At 44.1% G+C, this 17,531-nt stretch overlaps 1 protein-coding gene across 1 annotated transcript in view; it reads left to right on the forward strand.

Annotated features, from left to right (window-relative positions):
- The window catches only part of CTNND2 (catenin delta 2), a 935,777-nt gene that overhangs the window by 537,644 nt on the left and 380,602 nt on the right, over nt 1-17,531 (forward strand). The window contains exons 10-11 of the mRNA XM_039250112.1: nt 825-895; nt 1,296-1,354. Coding sequence (XP_039106043.1) covers nt 825-895; nt 1,296-1,354 — 130 coding nt within the window. The remainder of the gene's footprint in view (nt 1-824; nt 896-1,295; nt 1,355-17,531) is intronic.

The raw sequence follows: 17,531 nt of genomic DNA on the forward strand, positions 1-17,531 counted from the left end.
CCCCCCCCCCCCCCCCCCCGGGGACACCTGGGCGCGCTCGGCCGGGGAGCGCGCGCGGGACCGGAGCGCACGCCCCCGGGGGCTTGCGCGCCGCTCGAGCTGGGCGTGTCTGCGGCCCGAGGGCAGCGGGCAGGGTGCGGAGAGCGAGCCGGGCGCCCCTAGGCTGTGTTAGTGCCCAAGATAGGCCAGCCACTTCTTTGGGAAGTCATGCTGTCTGTCTCTCCAACTAATTTCTCTAGGTCTCAACCCCTCTCTCTTTCTCTTTCAACTTCTCTCTCTCTCTCTCCCTCTCTCTCTCCCCTTCCCTCCCCCCAATCTGAAAACTTAGACACCCAGAAGAGTAAGTTCTATTTAACAGAGTCACACAGACCTGTTGATTAATATCCAGAAAAAGAAGCCAAGCAAATAAAATTGCAAAATACAAGCGGTCACCTACATTTGCCTGTAAAACGTAGTTTTCATAGTTAGCTACATTTACTTGTAAAGTGTATGTGTGTGTGTGTGTGTGTGTGTGTGTGTGTGTGAGAGATTTCTCCCAAAGCAGCCGTTGAGTTTACATAGATCTCAATAGTAGTGAGAAAGGAACCAATGATTAATTGCTTTGAATTGTTACTACTTTGTTATGGCTCTCATTTCTTCAAATTTCTTATATTTTGTCTAAATGTAGTTACTGGGAAAAGTAAAGGACTCCTCCCTCCCTGTCCTTGCAATTACATAGATTCCAGCGATGGGGATAAAGGAACTGGGAATGAAGTCCCAAGAGTTCATTACCTGCTTATTGTAGGGACAGAGGGGTTGCTGGTAAGAAACCTTTCCTCTGCCAGATCGGAGGAGGTGACTTTTCTGTAGGCGTCGTGCCCATCAAAGACCAGGCCAAGCTGGCGATTCTCTGCTCGTAGCACCATATGTTCAGCTTAGACCAGGCACTGTGATTGAAAGACTGTTTTGTCTCCTAAAGCACCTGAGGACTAACCTGGATTTATTGTTGATATTTTTTCCCTCTTATGAAAGTATTTGGTAATTGTGTCACTCTCGTAACAGATGCTCTGATCATATGTTTCCTTTCTTGACACAAATAGATGACTGCATGATAAATAGGATAAAAGGAAAGAAGGAACTTGTTGCATTTAAGAGGCAGGTGTCCAAGGGCTTCTTTAATTCAGCCCAGTAATTGCTAGTGTGGACTGGCCTGCTGTAACAGAATGCGGGCTGGAATTCAGCTGCCCCCGAATTGCGCTAGCTGTGTGTACTGAGATGAAAAGGTTTTCTCTCACACACCCCTCTCTCTCTAATAGAATTTTGGAGGTAGATGATCATAAATGGCAACCCCATAGCAGAACCAAAATCTCCAGATGTAAGGACTCAGGTTTGGCGGTGTGGATGGCAGAAGTGACTCGGAGATGTGTGTGGAAACTTTGTGTATATGTTTGGAAACTTTGTTTTACAAATTTGTGCAAAAGTTACTAAATCCCGCAAGGAGTGGAGAACCTGCTGCAGAGCTTGTACAAGACTGAGCCCTGCGTGGCCCTCAGTCACAGGGGGAGGAGCCTGAGTCCCTGAGAGCCCTGCCATTGCTAATGGCCATTTCATTTCCCGTGCAGACCTGGGGGAGGAAACCCAAGAGCGTAGCCTGCGGTTCTTTCTCCTACTGCATGTATATCCTAAACATGTGCTTGTTCTGCTTAATGGTTAAAACGGGGAGTATGGGTTCGTTGGAGAGTTTGGGGGAGTGTGAATGGGGCAGAAGGAAAGTCTAACTGCTCTGTATGTCACTAGAGTTAGACAGAGGTTTTAAAAGTAAGTATGTTGTGAAAATCGCTTGCTTGCTATAAAAGCCTGAATGAGTGTTTCTAGGATCTGATGTGGGGTGTGTGTATGTGTGTGTTCAGGGGTCCGGAGGTGCTGGCCACAAAGAGGGAAAAAGTTCCTGGGATCAGCACAGTCCCCTGTGACTTAGCTTTTCCTCTGCATTTCCATCTGTCCCTCAGATGTCCTGACCGTATTTCATTTTTGCTACCTGGCAGGGGAGGGTGGGAATCAATGTGCCATTGATGATTCCTCATTTTAGAGCTACAGTGAACACGTTTGATGTTCGAATTATTTTGTTTAAAATTCATGCTTTTAAATATTCATTTAAGGATTTTCTCATGCACATTACTGCTGGTGGTTTTTGAGTTTAAAATTACTCCATAACTCTGCATAAATACTTGAGTGGTATAAGATCATCGTCCCCATTTAGGAATTAGAAATCATGGCCCAGAAAATGTATGAGGACAGACTCCAGTATTTGCAAGAGATCAGGGCTCTTGGAGCCTTCGGACCCCATAGCTAAGTCTGTGTGCTCTGTACCATACCAGGCATCGTGAAGTTTGGATCCACCTGGTTTGCTAATTGAAAGCATGATTAAAGTCAAAACTGACAAACAGCTTTTAGATTTTCAGGGTGTTGATTTTGGAGATTTGTCACTGAGAACTAGGAAGTAAAATTATGGGATAGGTAGTGATTTTCACTACTGAATGACTTAATTCACTCAATGATTATTAGGTACCTCTTACCTACTGGCCCTGATTGAGGCCCTGGGATCCCGCAGTGATCAATATCAACCAAAATCCCTGGCCTCCTTTCAAATGGAGAAGACAGAAAATCAGCAAGGAAAATAGTTTAGGTAAGAGTGGCCAGGGAACACTCTAATTCAAAAGTGACTTTTGAGTCCATCGCGAAGGAGGTGAGGGAGCTGGCCGTATTGATACCCAGGGAAACTGCATCCTGAAAAGAAAGAGTAGCAAGTTCCAACTCTGGTAAGTGGGGGTGTGTCTGATATGTTTGAAGAACAGCAGGAAGTTGGGTGGGGGCAGATCAGAGAGAAGGGGGGCAAAGAAATGGCACGAGATCAGCAGAGTGAGCAGCCGGGTCAGGGCGAAAGGTGAGGTTAGGGAGAGCCTTGTCAGCCTCGATGAGGACTTGAGGATGCCGGAGCCGCCGAGAGTTCGAGCCAAGGAGTGACACAAGCTGACTTAGTTTGTAGCCGGGTCTCTTTGGCTGCGGTGTGGACAATATGTTGAAAGGGGTCAAGAACAAAAGCCAGAATGGGAGGTTATTGCAGTAATCTAAGCAGAAGAGGATAGCTTGAGCCAGATGGTGGCGGTGGAGGTTATGAAAAGCAGTGTAATCTGGATGCATATATATGGTGGAGTTGACCAGATTATCTCACAGAGTAGGTGGTGATGGTAGATGAGAGAAGACTCAGGGAGCCCCAACAGCCAGAAGAACGGAGTCCCCATGGACTGAGGTGGGGCCAGGTGCAGAGAGGTCTAGTTGGGATTGAGGCAGTGCTAGTGAATATTAAGATCTTGGTTTTGAACATGTGGTGTCTGTCAGCATCAAAATGCACATGTAACTCAGACCATTGGATCTGTAGTTCAGAGTTCAGGGGAGAAGCCCCTGAATGAGGGAGACAGAAGCAGGTGGATGATATTAAGACCATGAATCTAGAAAATACTACCTAGGAATTAAGTGTAGAGAGAAGAGGTCTAAGGGCTGAATGCTAACTACCCCCTCCCCCACAGGTGTAAATGTTTGGGACTTGAGAAGAAGCCAGCAAAATAGAGAACCTCAAGTGTAGGTCAGTGTGGTTTCTTAGAAGCCCATAAAAGAGCATGTCTCAAGGTGAGAAGATCAGTAAACTATGTCCAGTGCGATTAAGAAGTCAAGACGCAGGAAGGCTGTTTGATGATATTGGTGGACCAGTTGCAGTGCAGGGTGGTGGTGAAACCTTACTGGACACAGGAGATGGTCCACAAAACAACTAGAGGAAGAAAGCTGGAGACTAAAAATGTGCAGAACCTTTACAGGGAGTTTTTCTTGCTTTGCTACAATCACTTCCAGAGATTCAAAGTTCTGTCTGAGGATTTCAAGGCACCAGTGGTAGTGGGCGCTTGGTAGAGAACACAGCTTCCACATTTTCCTCTGGATCTTCCCAGTGGCCAAACTTTGAAAAAGTCTGGCCAGAAATCTCAGAGTTCCAGCTCTCTGGGAAACCACCGTGATTCAGATCAAACCTAGGAAAGTATGATTTCTCAGGTGTTAGGTCATCAGGATCAAAAGACCTCTTAGAACATTTTATTTCTCTCCACTCCTCATCCTCCTCCTTCTCGAAATCTCTTCTGATGATATAGCAGTGCCTGAATGGAAACCCAGCTCTGCCTTGTGGGAGATCCCTAACGTTAGGTATATTACACACCTTATTCAAATTGTTCTCTTATCCAGGGGATCACAAAGTATCTGCCTATCTTTATAATTTCAGACATAAATAAGATAATGTGTATAAAGTACTAGCACATTTCCTGGCTCAGTAAAAGTTAACTTGTATTATTTAATAATACCTACCATACGAACGTGGATATGTAAGGAAGAAGTCATTTGCTTTTGCCTCGGACACAAACATGCCAGTTTCTGTGTGGGCCATGCGAAGATGAGTGAGAGATACCTTTTGCCCCCAAGAGACCCAGCCTCGGAACAGATACATGAATGGGCAGTTTTAGACCCCACACTGGGATAAGATAGATTTCCGTTACTGTGGGAACACACTGCGGGGGCATCTTACAGTGGGTGTTCGATGTCTGCCATCGATGTGTCCTTGATGTGGTGTCTCCAGAGCCAAGTGGTGTGAGTGGAAGTGCTGAGGAATGGTAGCTGGGACAAAGTCCAAGAAGAGAGGAGGTGGGGAGCGTGCTGGGTAGGGACTGCAGCGGGTCTGGGTTTCTGGAGGGAGAAACGGATGGGCCCGGTGGTGAGAATAGGGGAGCAGGAGAGGAGTAGTAAGAGCTGTGTGACCTCATCCTCCCAGCGGACAGCTGATATGATCGTATTTGCACAGTAAAAAGTCCATTCCTCGGGGCGCCTGGATGGCTCAGTTGGTTACGTGACCGACTTTGGCTCAGATCATGATCTCACAGTTTGTGGGTTCGAGCCCCGCGTCAGGCTCTGTACTGGCAGCTCAGAGCCTGGAGCCTGTTTCCAGATTCTGTGTCTCCCTCACTCTCTGTCCCTCCTCCACTCATGCTCATGCACTTTCTCTCTCTCAAAATAAATATAAATAAACATTAAAAAGAGAAGAAAAAACAGGCAGGGAAATACAGCAAGGCATCGGAATAGCCCTCCCAGATCTAGTTATTGAAACCTCCCCCAACACACACGTACATACTTGTTGTACAAATGTGATTGTTCAAAAATTATCACTAATAAATAGTAGAGGAAGAAGGCTAAATAAATAGAATAACTAGTTCTTGCACTTTTCTCTTGATAGATAGGTGGCTTAATTTTCTTTTTTATAGTTTAAAAGTTAAATTTATTCATTTGGTGCATGATGAATAAAATTATGTTAAAAAAAAAAACCCACCCTGCAACATAAAGCATTTGCTATATGCTGGGCTCTGTGCCAGACATTTCGCAAACTGTATCTCATGTAGTTTCCAACAACTTGAGGAGGTAGGTGTGATTTTTGCCACATTCTACAGATTTGGAAACTGAGGCTACTCAATGGTCAGTTCCTTGCCCAGAGTTACTTGGCTGGAGGTGACAGGGATAGGATTTGAACCTCGATCACTTTGAGTCTGGCTTCTCTGTACTCTTAAATATACATAATAAGGAATAGAGGCAGTATATTTTTGTTGTTGAAGAAAAACACCAGAAATAGAGAGATACAGTGTATGTTTTTTAGCTTATTTAAATAACTAGTGATTTTGAAGAAAGCAAAAGCATCTCAAAAATGTGTCAATATCTTATTGAATACAACTCAACCAGCATCCATTTTTATCCACTTTTGTAAAGAAAACAGCATGATCCGTTCATTTTCTGGGTTAGAGCAAAATTAATCCTAGGAATCTGAGTTGTAAATATGTATTAAAGTTAAGTCAAACATTAGAAGCTTATTTTGAGGTAAAAATGGAATGAATTAAATGTAGGTTCTTAACCAATGATTACCATACAAATTGGCCTAATATGGACAGGATATTTGGTCAAAGTATCCACCTTTTTACCTCTGCCTTGCACACATAAAACTCAGTATTTAGAATGTATCACATACTGTAAATCTCGAATTCTGCATACTGGGTGATTTCAATTCCATTCTTTGACTTGCTAATGTTCCAGGTGCACCTGCTATAAAAAAGAAAAGGGGGGAAAAAAGCCTAATCGCATATAAAAGCTTTGCAATTTCCACTGTCAGGTTCTCAGAGGAAACATGAACTGTACTCAAATAATGAGTGAGTTCGTTTAACACCCAACGCTTGGGATGTGGTCACGATCCAACGTGATATCTTGCTGCCCCTCCTCCTTTAAACTGCATTTCCCGAAAGCGATCCTTCCCTGCCAGGGGACACTCAATCAGTTTTTGTGAACCTTCCACTCACCCTTAAGTAAAACAAAAATGTCTAGTTTACATTTACTAATTAGAATGTGATCAGCCCGTGATATAATCAACACTTTAATCTTCTTTCAAAGGCGGTTAAGGCTGACTCGCAGCCAAAACTTCCAGCGGCTGGCTTTGGATCCAGACCTCCCGCGGGTCTCCTCCCCAGCCACAAGGGAGCTCTGCTGCATTCTCTGCCGGCCCAGAATCTTCTTCAGAAGTTCTTGCTCTCAGAGCTCAGTCCCTGTCCAGGATGTTTGCTAGATCTGCGTATACGACAGTCTCCCTCCTGTGTGCCGCCTTCTGGCGCCCCGCACCCCAGTGGACATGGCAAGTGCAGGCAGTTCCCACACACTCACCCTCTCCTGCTTCCGCCAACAAAGCGATTGTTCTGTCAGCCATTAGCCCTCTAGAATTCTGGAACCTCCTTTTCCAGCAGGGAACTCACATCCGAGTGGTCCCACGGATGCCCACCGTCTTCAGGCTTTCCCTCAGGAAGGATGGTTACTAAAATCTCTTCAGCAAACCCTCTCTGTGCTTGTTGACCCCTGTCTCACAGCCTCCCTCTTTACTAGAACACGGGAGACACGGAAGTGGCAGTCAGATGTCCTTTGTGAAGTCACTCCGTCCAGCAGCTGATCATACTTCTGTTGGTATCTGATTTCTGTCCAGTTTCTGTCCACGGCAAACTTGCCTTGGGGAGGCTGCTGTTTGAACATCCCATTGCAGTAAGTTAGTGGCTGAAATCTGGAAGTAAATGTTTGGGATGCTAGGTGGCCAAAAGAGGCCTACCTGATTTCTGTTGATTCACAGAAATTAATACCTTCCCTTCCCTTCCCACCAACCACATTGGCAATCTTGCTAGTTGAAATGGGGCAAACAGGTCTTTTTTGTAATTTTGTAGGAACATGGCATCTTTACCCACAATTCTATAAAAAGCCTTTCCAGTATCGCTGACACTTAGATGGTTTTGATCATACTTTATCTTGGACAGTGGTTCAACGTGGCATACTCTGACCATGCATTTGCCTCCTCTGTGTCCAGACCCTCTGAAAAATAAAGTACAGAACTACAGTGGGTAAGCCACAAAAGAGACAAGAACACAGAGGCCAGTGGGTGGGGCTCATCAAAAGCAAGCCATGATATGGGCGCCAGGGTGGCTCAGTCGGTTAAGCGTCCGACTTCGGCTCAGGTCATGATCTCGCGGTCCGTGGGTTCAAGCCCTGCATTGGTCTCTGTGCTGACAGCTCAGAGCCTGGAGCCTGCTTCGTATTCTGTGCCTCCCTCTCTCTCTGCCCCTCCCTAGCTCATGCTCTGTCTCAAAAATAAACAAATGTTAAAAAAAAAAAAAAAAAAGCAAGCCACAATAGGAATTTTCTAGAAAGCAAAATAGACAGGAGTGATGAGCAATTAAAACAGAAAAGGTTTCTCTCAAGAATCTGCTGTGTCAACATGATGGAGGTAGACTGACTGTCTTCAGTAAATTCTTGGACAGGCTCCGTTCTCAAGGTTAAGCTAGGGAGCTGGGGAGACACGTGGGGTTAAAGATAGAAAGACTCCCTGGAAGTCAGTGCTTGATACAATTTTCAGTCTGCTTCTTCCTCCCACTCACATATCCTTTCTCCTACCAAGATGGCGACCCCGTAGCCATTGGCTTCCTCCAAACTGAGAAACAGGAGTGGTCTCCTGAAGAAACTGGAAAAGCTGTCTGAGAAAGTTAGACTCCGATTTGGCTGCCGGCGGCTTAGATAAAGTTTATTTCCTGCAGGCATGGGGGTGTGTGGCCTGGAAGGGGGCTAGGGCTGTCCTTCACTCACTTTCTCTCATCCCCAAGGAAGAATGCCAGTCCCAGCTCCATGCCCCTCCCCTCCCCCCCCACCCCCCGTTATAAATTCTAACTCAGGGACATTTAGTGGGGGATATTTCCATTTAGGTTGTAGTCGAAGAAACCACCACCAGGTTTTTCTTTCTCAAATATGATAAATTAGTAAGGATTACTGAGGAATTGGAGAGAATTAGTGACATGAAAAAAAAATAGAAAATAAAAATGAACTGTGTCTCAGAAGAAACAGATAATTTACAGAATAAAGGAGATTAAAAACAAAGAGGAACTTTTGGATCTGTACTGAGAAGGATTTAAGAAGAGCTTGTGTTTATTAAATAAGAACTGGGTGATACACGAGAGGATCAAAGAACAAGAAGATCTTTATAGGCTGTAAAAATAGCACACCCCAAACAAAAAATGTGATAGAATGAGTGGGAAATAGTCAAGGAAATCATTCAGAAGGTTGCCATACAGGGAAGGAGACAGGAAATACAAGAAGAATGCAATAATAATGCACAGAAGACACGTGCATGAGGTCTAACATGTTAGGAGAGTCCCAGAAAGAGAATGCAGGGAAGCAAGCTGCCGAAGAAGTCATACAGAGCAATTCCTCAGAGCTGAGGGGCCTGCACCTTCATAGGAAAGACCCCGTACTTGCAATAGGGCATTTCCACATTCTGTATCGTGAAATTTCAAAGCACTAACATAAAAGACCCTAAAGCCACTGGAGAAAGAAAACATGCGCCACCTGATTGCTTCAGTGATACTGGGTGGTGAAGAACAATCAGGGGATGCGCTCAAAGTTCTGGGGGAAAGTTATTTTTTAAATGTTTATTTCTTTTGAGAGAGAGAGAGAGAGAGAGCAGGGAAGGGGCAGAGAGAGAGAGAGAGAGAGAGAGGGATAGAGAGAATCCCAAGCAGTCTCTGTGCAGGGCTCGAACCCACAAACCAGGAGATCATGACCTGAGCTGAAACCAAGAGTCTGACACCTAACTAACCGAGCCACCCGGAACCCCTGGAGGAAAGTTATTTTTATACCAATTTGTCCATATAAAGGGAGAATGTACTATTTTCAGTCCTGCAAATATTGATAAAATTGATCTCCTTAGGTCCCCTATCCTGGAAAGTTACAGCACTTGGTGGATATTCCTGGCTGAGTCAGGGTGTAAAACAGGAGGAAAATATGGTACCCAAGGAACAGTGCATCCCGACCAGAGGATGCTGTGGAGATGTCCCACGGGGGAATAAAAGACATCTGGGCAGTAAGCTATCAAACTAGGAAAGGTAGGACTCAACACATAACTGTTGACAGTCATGAAAGTTGGCATAAGTCCCAAAGAGTCTAGGTAATTTTCATATCTAAGGGCTGAACAAGTAAAGGAATGAGTAAGAATATTGAGTTTAATCACAGTTTAAGAAAAAGAATAGTTCTTGCATTGCATTGAGTTCCACAAATACAGAAGGCAATGGTTAAGAGAGAGCATGGATTGAAGCCAGACATGGGTGCATCAGTTAGTAGTTTGGGCCCATCATTTACTTGTTCTGTGGCCTTAGACAGTTGAGTTCAATCCAACAAATATTTACTGAACTCCTATTTTGTCCTGGGTGTTCTTCTAAGTGGCAGACACACACCTGTAAACACTAGAGGCCAAAGCGCCCCGTCCTCTTGAAGGTTATGGTCTAATGTGGGTAGGATATTCTATATTAAGAAGAACCACAGAGAGAAAGCGTAACGAAGTAAGAGTAAGAGTAGGAATATCAGAAGGTGGAACATCCAGGAAGCTTTCCATGATAAGGTATCTATTGAGCAAACACTTGAAGCAAGGAGGTAGGAAGTTATGTGCATATCTGAGGAAGAATGTCCCAGGCCGAGGGAAGAGCCAGTGCAAAGGTCCTGAGGCGAAATTATGCTTGGCCTGTTTGGGGAACAAAACCCCAATCTCCGAGATTGTTTGTATATCTTGTGGTAGGGATAACATACTGTGACACTTATATAAGTCATTACAGAGATATAAGATGGAGAGCCTTCCTACCAATTGTTTATTAGCCTGCTCACATGTTAAAAGGGCTCAATAAATTATAACTATTGTTACTGAAGAATCATGGCATCAGCCACGCCCTACTGGAATGTCCGGTGTAGATAAGATGGAAGTGATAGCTCCAGAGGTTTTGTTTGAGTGGAAGGAGGGGAGAGTGACATTATAAGACTGTATAGTTGTGATGTGACCTAGGGGAGAAGACCAAGGGCTGGGATATCTCAAAAGGGGAGGCACATCCTGATGTGAGGATCAGTTCGCCAACAGTTCTTTGTGGAGGCAGCATCTGAGATTGGATGTAGCAAAAGTCACCTGTGATAGGTGCAGATAGAAGAAGAGGCATACAGCGTGGCAGGGTCAAGTTTCATAATAGTTATAAATAGGCATCCAAGGGCATCATGAGTCCTGATGACCTGAAGGTCAAGCCTGGGTACTGAAGATAAACTGGAGCTTAAAGCTATACATAGTCCAGGGTCTGTGGGGCACCTGGGTGGCTCAGTTGGTTAAGCATCCAACTTTGGCTCAGGTCATGATCTCACAGTTTGTGGGTTCGAGTCCCACACTGGGCTCTGTGCTGACAGCTAGCTCAGAGCCTGGAGTGCTCAGAGCTTGGAGTCTGCTTCGGATTCTGTGTCTCCCTCTCTCTCTGACCCTCCCCTGTTCATGCTCGCACTCTCGCTCTCTCTCGCTCTCTCTCTTTCTCTCTCAGAAATTAAAACAAAAACAAAACAAAATAAAACATAGTCCAGGGTCTGATCTCCTGAACTCTCTCTGAGGAGGTATGACCACATTTTTTTATCCTACTTTTTTTTTTAAATATAATTTATTGTCAAGTTAGCTAACACACAGTGTATACGGTGTGCTCTTGGCTTCGGGAGTAGATTCCCCATGATTCATCCTTTACATACAACATCCAGTGTTCATCCCAGCGAGTGCCCTCCTCAGTGCCCATCACCCGTTTTCCCCTCTCCCCCACACCTCATCAACCCTCAGTTTGTTCTCTGTATTTAAGAGTCTCTTATGGTTTGCCTCCCTCCCTCTCTGTAACTGTCTTTTCCCCTTCCTTTCCCCCATGGTCTTCTGTTAAATTTCTCAAATTCCACATATAAGTGAAAACATATGGTATCTGTCCTTCTCTGACTGACTTATTTCACTCAGCAGAATACCCACCAGTTCCATCCACGTTATTGCAAATGGCAAAAATTTCATTCTTTCTCACTGCCAAGTAGTGTTCCATTGTATATATAAACCACATCTTCTTGATTCATTCATCAGTGGATGGACATTTGGGCTCTTTCCATACTTTGGCTGTTGTTGAAAGTGCTGCTATGAACATGGGGGCGCATGTGCCTTGAGGTTAAGGATCCCAGGAGCATGCGCATGATCTTTGAGACATGAGGGATTGAAGGCAGAGTGACAGTGTGCACGAAGTTTGAAGAGAAGTGGATTAAAACGGGACCAGTTGTGGGGCTCCCCTAAATGAACCAACTCACAGGCAATTTCCTTTTCCTCTTTGAGAAATAGGCCAGGTGATGTGCAGCCAGGTGTTTTGCAGGTACTGAACCCTGAGAACCCGTCTTACTTCCCAGTGCTACAGATCAGATCAGTGTAAGGCAGAAATAGGAGTCCACCAGGAAACTGTTCATAGGCATAATATTACATCAGGGAAGGAAGTGACAGAATGTGAAGAGAGAAGTGAAGACACACACATAGTAATCAGGTCTGGAAGCCAGGCTACACATGTACCATTCGCTGTTGTGTTGCTGGGGTTTAGGCTGCCCTGACTGTGGACCATTTTCCTGGCTGGGTCCCCGGCACTCAGCAATGGGGAAAGGCTGGCCAACGTCTGACCTGTGGCGTGGGTTCCTCCTGCTCCTCAGGCTCTGTGGTGCTGGACTTAAAGCCAGCAGGGCATTGGAGGTAAAATATTCCTGGGTCTGTTTTCATTGACGTCTCCTTTCAGGTCACAGGTGTTAGTTAATGTGAACAAACGGGCGTCTGTGCTTGCCACTCACCTTACAGGTGAGCACATCAGTTCAATGGCGATTGTTACCCGATAGCACTACGTTAATAAATACGATGCTTTTAAATATTTATTTTCTTTATATCTAAGCAACAGGGATGATGTGGAGACCAGCTATTTTAGTAGATGTACGCATACTCTTAAATAATTAATAGCTTAAAATCTCTCAAAACGGAGTAAATTTGCAACCAAGGCTGCATCAAAGTCCCTCCTGCCACTGAATCTAACCAACGTGCATTCTGTAATTTTAAAAAATGTGTCTATATATTTACTTTATAAGCAAAAACGGTAGGTTTTATATATATAAATATATATTTATATTTTAAATTTTTATTTATAAATATATTTATAAATATATATATTTAAATTTACATATATTTATATATATAACTTACCATTTTCACTTATTATTTATATATATTATGAGTATGACAAAAGTTACCATAGATACAATTATTTATACATATACATACACATAAATGCATATGTATTTTATATGTACATATAAAATTGGCATTTCCTGTGGATAACTAATGTGAAATGTCTGAAATCTCTAAAGGCTAATCCCAAACGGGTCTATATGTATTTATCGCAGTGCTCTGTATTGCCAAAGAACTTATTTAGATTACAAACCAGGAAGTATCTTGAATTATCTTGAAATCCTGGCAGAGCATTTCCATAGTGAGACTATGGGCTGTCAGCTACTGAGACTTTCAGAGTTCAGACATTCTCAGAACTCCTCACCAAGCCTCTTCTAGTAGGTATTCAACAAACATTTTTTTTTAAGATTTTATTTTTAAGTAATCTCTACACCCAGCGTGGGGCTCGAACTTACAACCCCAAGATCAAGAGTCACATAGAGACACGGCCAGCCAGGCGCCCCTTCAACAAGTATTTTTGAATGACTGTTGTAAAGCTGTTTATGGGTGCAAGTGCTATATCCCGTTGATACCCGGAAGTCATCCTTAGCATAGCGAGAGTACAGAGAAATACCAGGTTCAAGTGCTATATCCCGTTGATAACCGGAAGTCATCCTTAGCATAGCGAGAGTACAGAGAAATACCAGGTTCTACCCAGAATGAGTGAACCATTAAAAACTTAACAAGTAGCCACCAGAAAGACTTGGTTCAATGCATATTGAGAATCTGTAAGGTAAAGTGCGCCCTCTCACCTCTGAGTTTCCCAATCCTTTGGAAAGTGGCTTCCTGTACTTTTCAGGTGTTGGTTGCAGCATTAACAGAGCCATGGGCAGCAGTCCGAGGAATGTCACCGGCTCACCTCTAGCCCTAGCAGCTCTTGATGGGTAGCTCCAGAGAAGAAATCATAAAAACAGACAATTCCTACTCTGTGGAGTCTGTAACTGACAATCCTGCAGGGAGAAACTCGGCAGCAAAGGAAACCCAAAGAAAACCATTAATTATTTTTGTTCAGTAGACTCTCGTGGCCCCTCCAATTTCTTCTTGCTATGTTAGTATCTTCATATAGACCTGATAGCATGGGTTTTTCTTGTTGGGCTTCCTTGATGATGCCTGGGCACCTGCGTGCTCTGCTGCTACAGATAGTGCCTGGGCACATAGGTGCTGTGCCATTACAGATGGTGCTATGCCCATACCGTACCTCAGATGATATCTGCATTCCCCAGTGTTTCTGGCTTCAACCTTAGAGCTCCCCTAGAATGGACCGACAATGCGGTAAAGTCAAAACCTCCCTTACAAGATAAGCTTCATTTTAATAATTGATGTAGCAAAGGGAAGTCTGTATACATTTCTCTGTAGAATGAAGATAACACACACACACACACACACACACACACACACACACACACACAAGCACGCAGGTACTATCAGGTCTTAAGCTCAGCTGGTTAGAAGCATATAATACTACAGTCCCCTCCGTGGCTGAGCCAATTAGTTGGTTATAGTTGACATGACCCCAAACAGCCCCCTTCACCTTGACAGCCTTCTAGCAAATATGTAGTATTTGTTTTGGACTGCAAGAGTCAACACAGGTGGATTTCTGGACTGGAAAACCATCACGTACATCACTGCTGTGCCGTACCAATTGGTGGTTTAGTAGTAACTTCTTTGGATAAAGAAAATGGATGAAAAATAGGGCGGGGAAATTACAACTATACATCAGTCTCATCAGAGTGCTTGTATTAGGGATTTAATGTTTTAATAAATGTAACTGGTATCCAAATAATAATTGTGCATATATAATGCATTACTAATTGGATTCTAAAACCCATAGATACAATTATTAAAGCCTTTAACCAGAACAGAATCAAGGAAAAATTTTAATCCTGCTCAGAACTGTTTATTACACAGCATAATCTCTCTTCTCAAACCTTTTTTTTTATGCCAAATAGTATGTTAAGTAAAATAATGAAAATGTAATAAAGTGTTGACACAAAGACTTTATAAAATGTAAATATAGAGAATGAGTAATCTGTGAAGCAATTTGCTTGCCATTTCCCCCGCCCCCCATAAATGATGTTGAAAGTTAATGGTCTCTTCTTCTGGAATTAACACCAGAGCTCTCTGTGGCTGTCAGTAAGATATATAAACAAGTGGAAAAATGATACAGGGAGAATACATCTGAACTTTGCATTACAAAAGCTAAATAAGTTTTGAAAAGGAATTTGCACAGCCTGTCTATAGTGTATCTAACAGAAAGTTAGCAAAAAGGCCTGTGTTTGGAATGTTGAGATACAAAACATCTTAGTTCATGTATAGTTCAAACTATTTAAACCAATTAATGAAGAAAACTACTTAAGCCTACTTGCATCGGCTGAAACTTTCCTCCTTGTCTTTACACTGAGAATTTCATCGGTGCCCTTTGAGGGGCACATACACAGAAAATGAAAATTCAGCTTCAGTTCTGAAGACCTCCGGTCCCTTGCAGCCGAAGCTGGTCTGTCTGTCCTACTTTGTATCTCAAAAACAAAACAAAACAAAACAAAAAAAGATGGGTCAGGAGCACCCTGTTCTGGCTTCTTTCCATGGAAATATCCATAATTATCCATAGTAATTAGGTCCTGAAGCCAGACTACAGATGTATTGTTCCAGTATTGCACCGGTGGGGTATTGAGAAGCAGCTGTCGAGAAATAAAATGACACTCATTGAATTTTATCTGCCTTGTTGATAGAGAAGAGTATCTGTGTGAATATGAGAGTAGCCATTAAAAACTCTGGTAAGTGACTAATAAAGCACCAAATCGTAGATTGCTCTGCATCAGTAGTTAATTAGGACAATAAGATAGTGGTGAGCCTGGCTCTTGGTCCGTTTTACCCAGAACATGGCAGCCAAAAGCTTCTCTCAGGGCGGAGATGGGGTTCGAAGCAAATTTTAAACAAGAGGCCCTCCTGAGTAAAACATAACATTCACAGATCAAACTTGTTTACAAGTTAATCTGAAAGTTTTGACTTTAATGGCAAGTCCGAAGTCAGGTTATGTTGCCCCTCTGCACAAAGGTATTACAATTTATGATTCACCCCTGCCAATTTTGTATCTTCCCGGTGTCAGCTGAGAAGGATTTGGGGTGTCTGGGTGGATTGTTTCAGGGAGTCATTCTATCAGCTTCACTGGGACTGTCTCTTATCTGAATAGTTGTTATTACAAGGACGTTATTTTTAGAAAGATTCCTAAGTGTTCACAGGATATGTGATTGTCACTGCAAGGACCCCACCCTCACCTGATGTAGAAAATCAGGCAACTCCCAGCCTAAATGTCCTTTTCCCCAAAACCACACTGTGTCCAACCCAAACACATCTTCTGGAGACCCACAGAGGTGAAGGGATGTATGGGAGAGGCAGGAAATGTCCTCCACGCTACGCATGTCGACAGTCTGTGAACTTGGAGGATTTCCCAACAAGAAGTTAATTGCAGCACAGCGTATAGCATAAGTGGACAGACACCACCCTGTACTTTTCACTCTCAGAGATTTTGCTGCCTTCCTGCAAAGTTCAGAACCTACACCTTCCTCCAAGGAGAGTTACTGCCTTCCCACCCAACCTGATATTCCTGTGAGTGTTTTAAATCTCCAGTCTTAAGGGCCCTGCTGAGGACCAATCCTTGACCCTACATTGACCCTAAGTCTACCAGGCCTGTCCGTAACCATCCAGAGCTAGATCCTGTCTTAGAAACACCTGGAGAGTGTTTGAATCCTTCTGTTCCCTGGGCCCGTCCCCTCAGGTCCTAATTCAGTAGTCTGGAGGGGCCCCCAAAATTAATACTGTTAATAAGGCTTCCAGGTGAACGCCATGTCTGTCCTCCCAAGGCTGAGGAGCACTGAGCTGAACCCATACATAGGTGTGCACGGAGGCACCAAAGCACGTGGGGAACCCACACTTGCTTCCCCAGAGCCTGCCCACAAGCATAGCAATAGCAGCAGAAACTTTCTGGTCCACCCATATGTAAAAAGTCTGCCTTCTATAGGAAAGATGGGCTTTTATATGCCCCTCGGTGCCTGAGCCTCGGCCACCTAGAGCTAAGATCATCCATCACTCTGTAGCAGCCCACATGTGGAAGCCTGACCCACAGGCCAAGGCAACCCATGGCAGCCAGTACGATGCCTGCACGTGGTGGCCAGCACAGCCACCTGCTGGACCCAGCTTCCCATGAGCTTGCTGATGCCCCATCAGCCTGGTCAGCATCTGGCTGTACCCTTGGCCTGCACCATGGTTGATGCACTCCTGTTTGCTTAATTAAGGCAGGAAGAGATAAGGAACCAATATGTCTGTCCCCAGGGCTTCAAAGTTGAAGCCTTCTAGCAACCAAGATACATATCCATGGCTAAACTAGTAGGTCTGTGGACCATCCGCACCAACGCTGTCAGAGAACTTGTTAAAAATGCAGAACCTCGGGGCCTCCCCCAAACCTACTGAGCCAGACCCTACCTGGACTCGGTGCCATCAGTGTTGGGGAAAACACTGAAATCCATGGCTGGTTCATTTGGAGCAGCTCTTTCCCTCGCCTGGGATGAACGAAAAGCAGATAAGAAGGACACATACCAGAGCACCGCTAAGCTTACCAGGTGTGTTTCACTAGCATCTGTACCATCTTAGACAAGTGTGTTTTTACTCAGAGTTCTGAGTTTGCCATAGGACACCATCCACTCCACTGCAGACACAGAAGCACGCACCTTTCACTGCAAATAAACATAGAAACGGTCCATCCTAAGAATGTGAAGATAACATACTTCTCATTGCTCACTATTCCCTGTTATTGCTGTCTCAT

The sequence above is a fragment of the Hyaena hyaena genome, unplaced genomic scaffold (assembly GCF_003009895.1).
Source record: "Hyaena hyaena isolate Hyena2069 unplaced genomic scaffold, ASM300989v1 scaffold_360, whole genome shotgun sequence".
Lineage (NCBI taxonomy): Eukaryota > Metazoa > Chordata > Mammalia > Carnivora > Hyaenidae > Hyaena > Hyaena hyaena.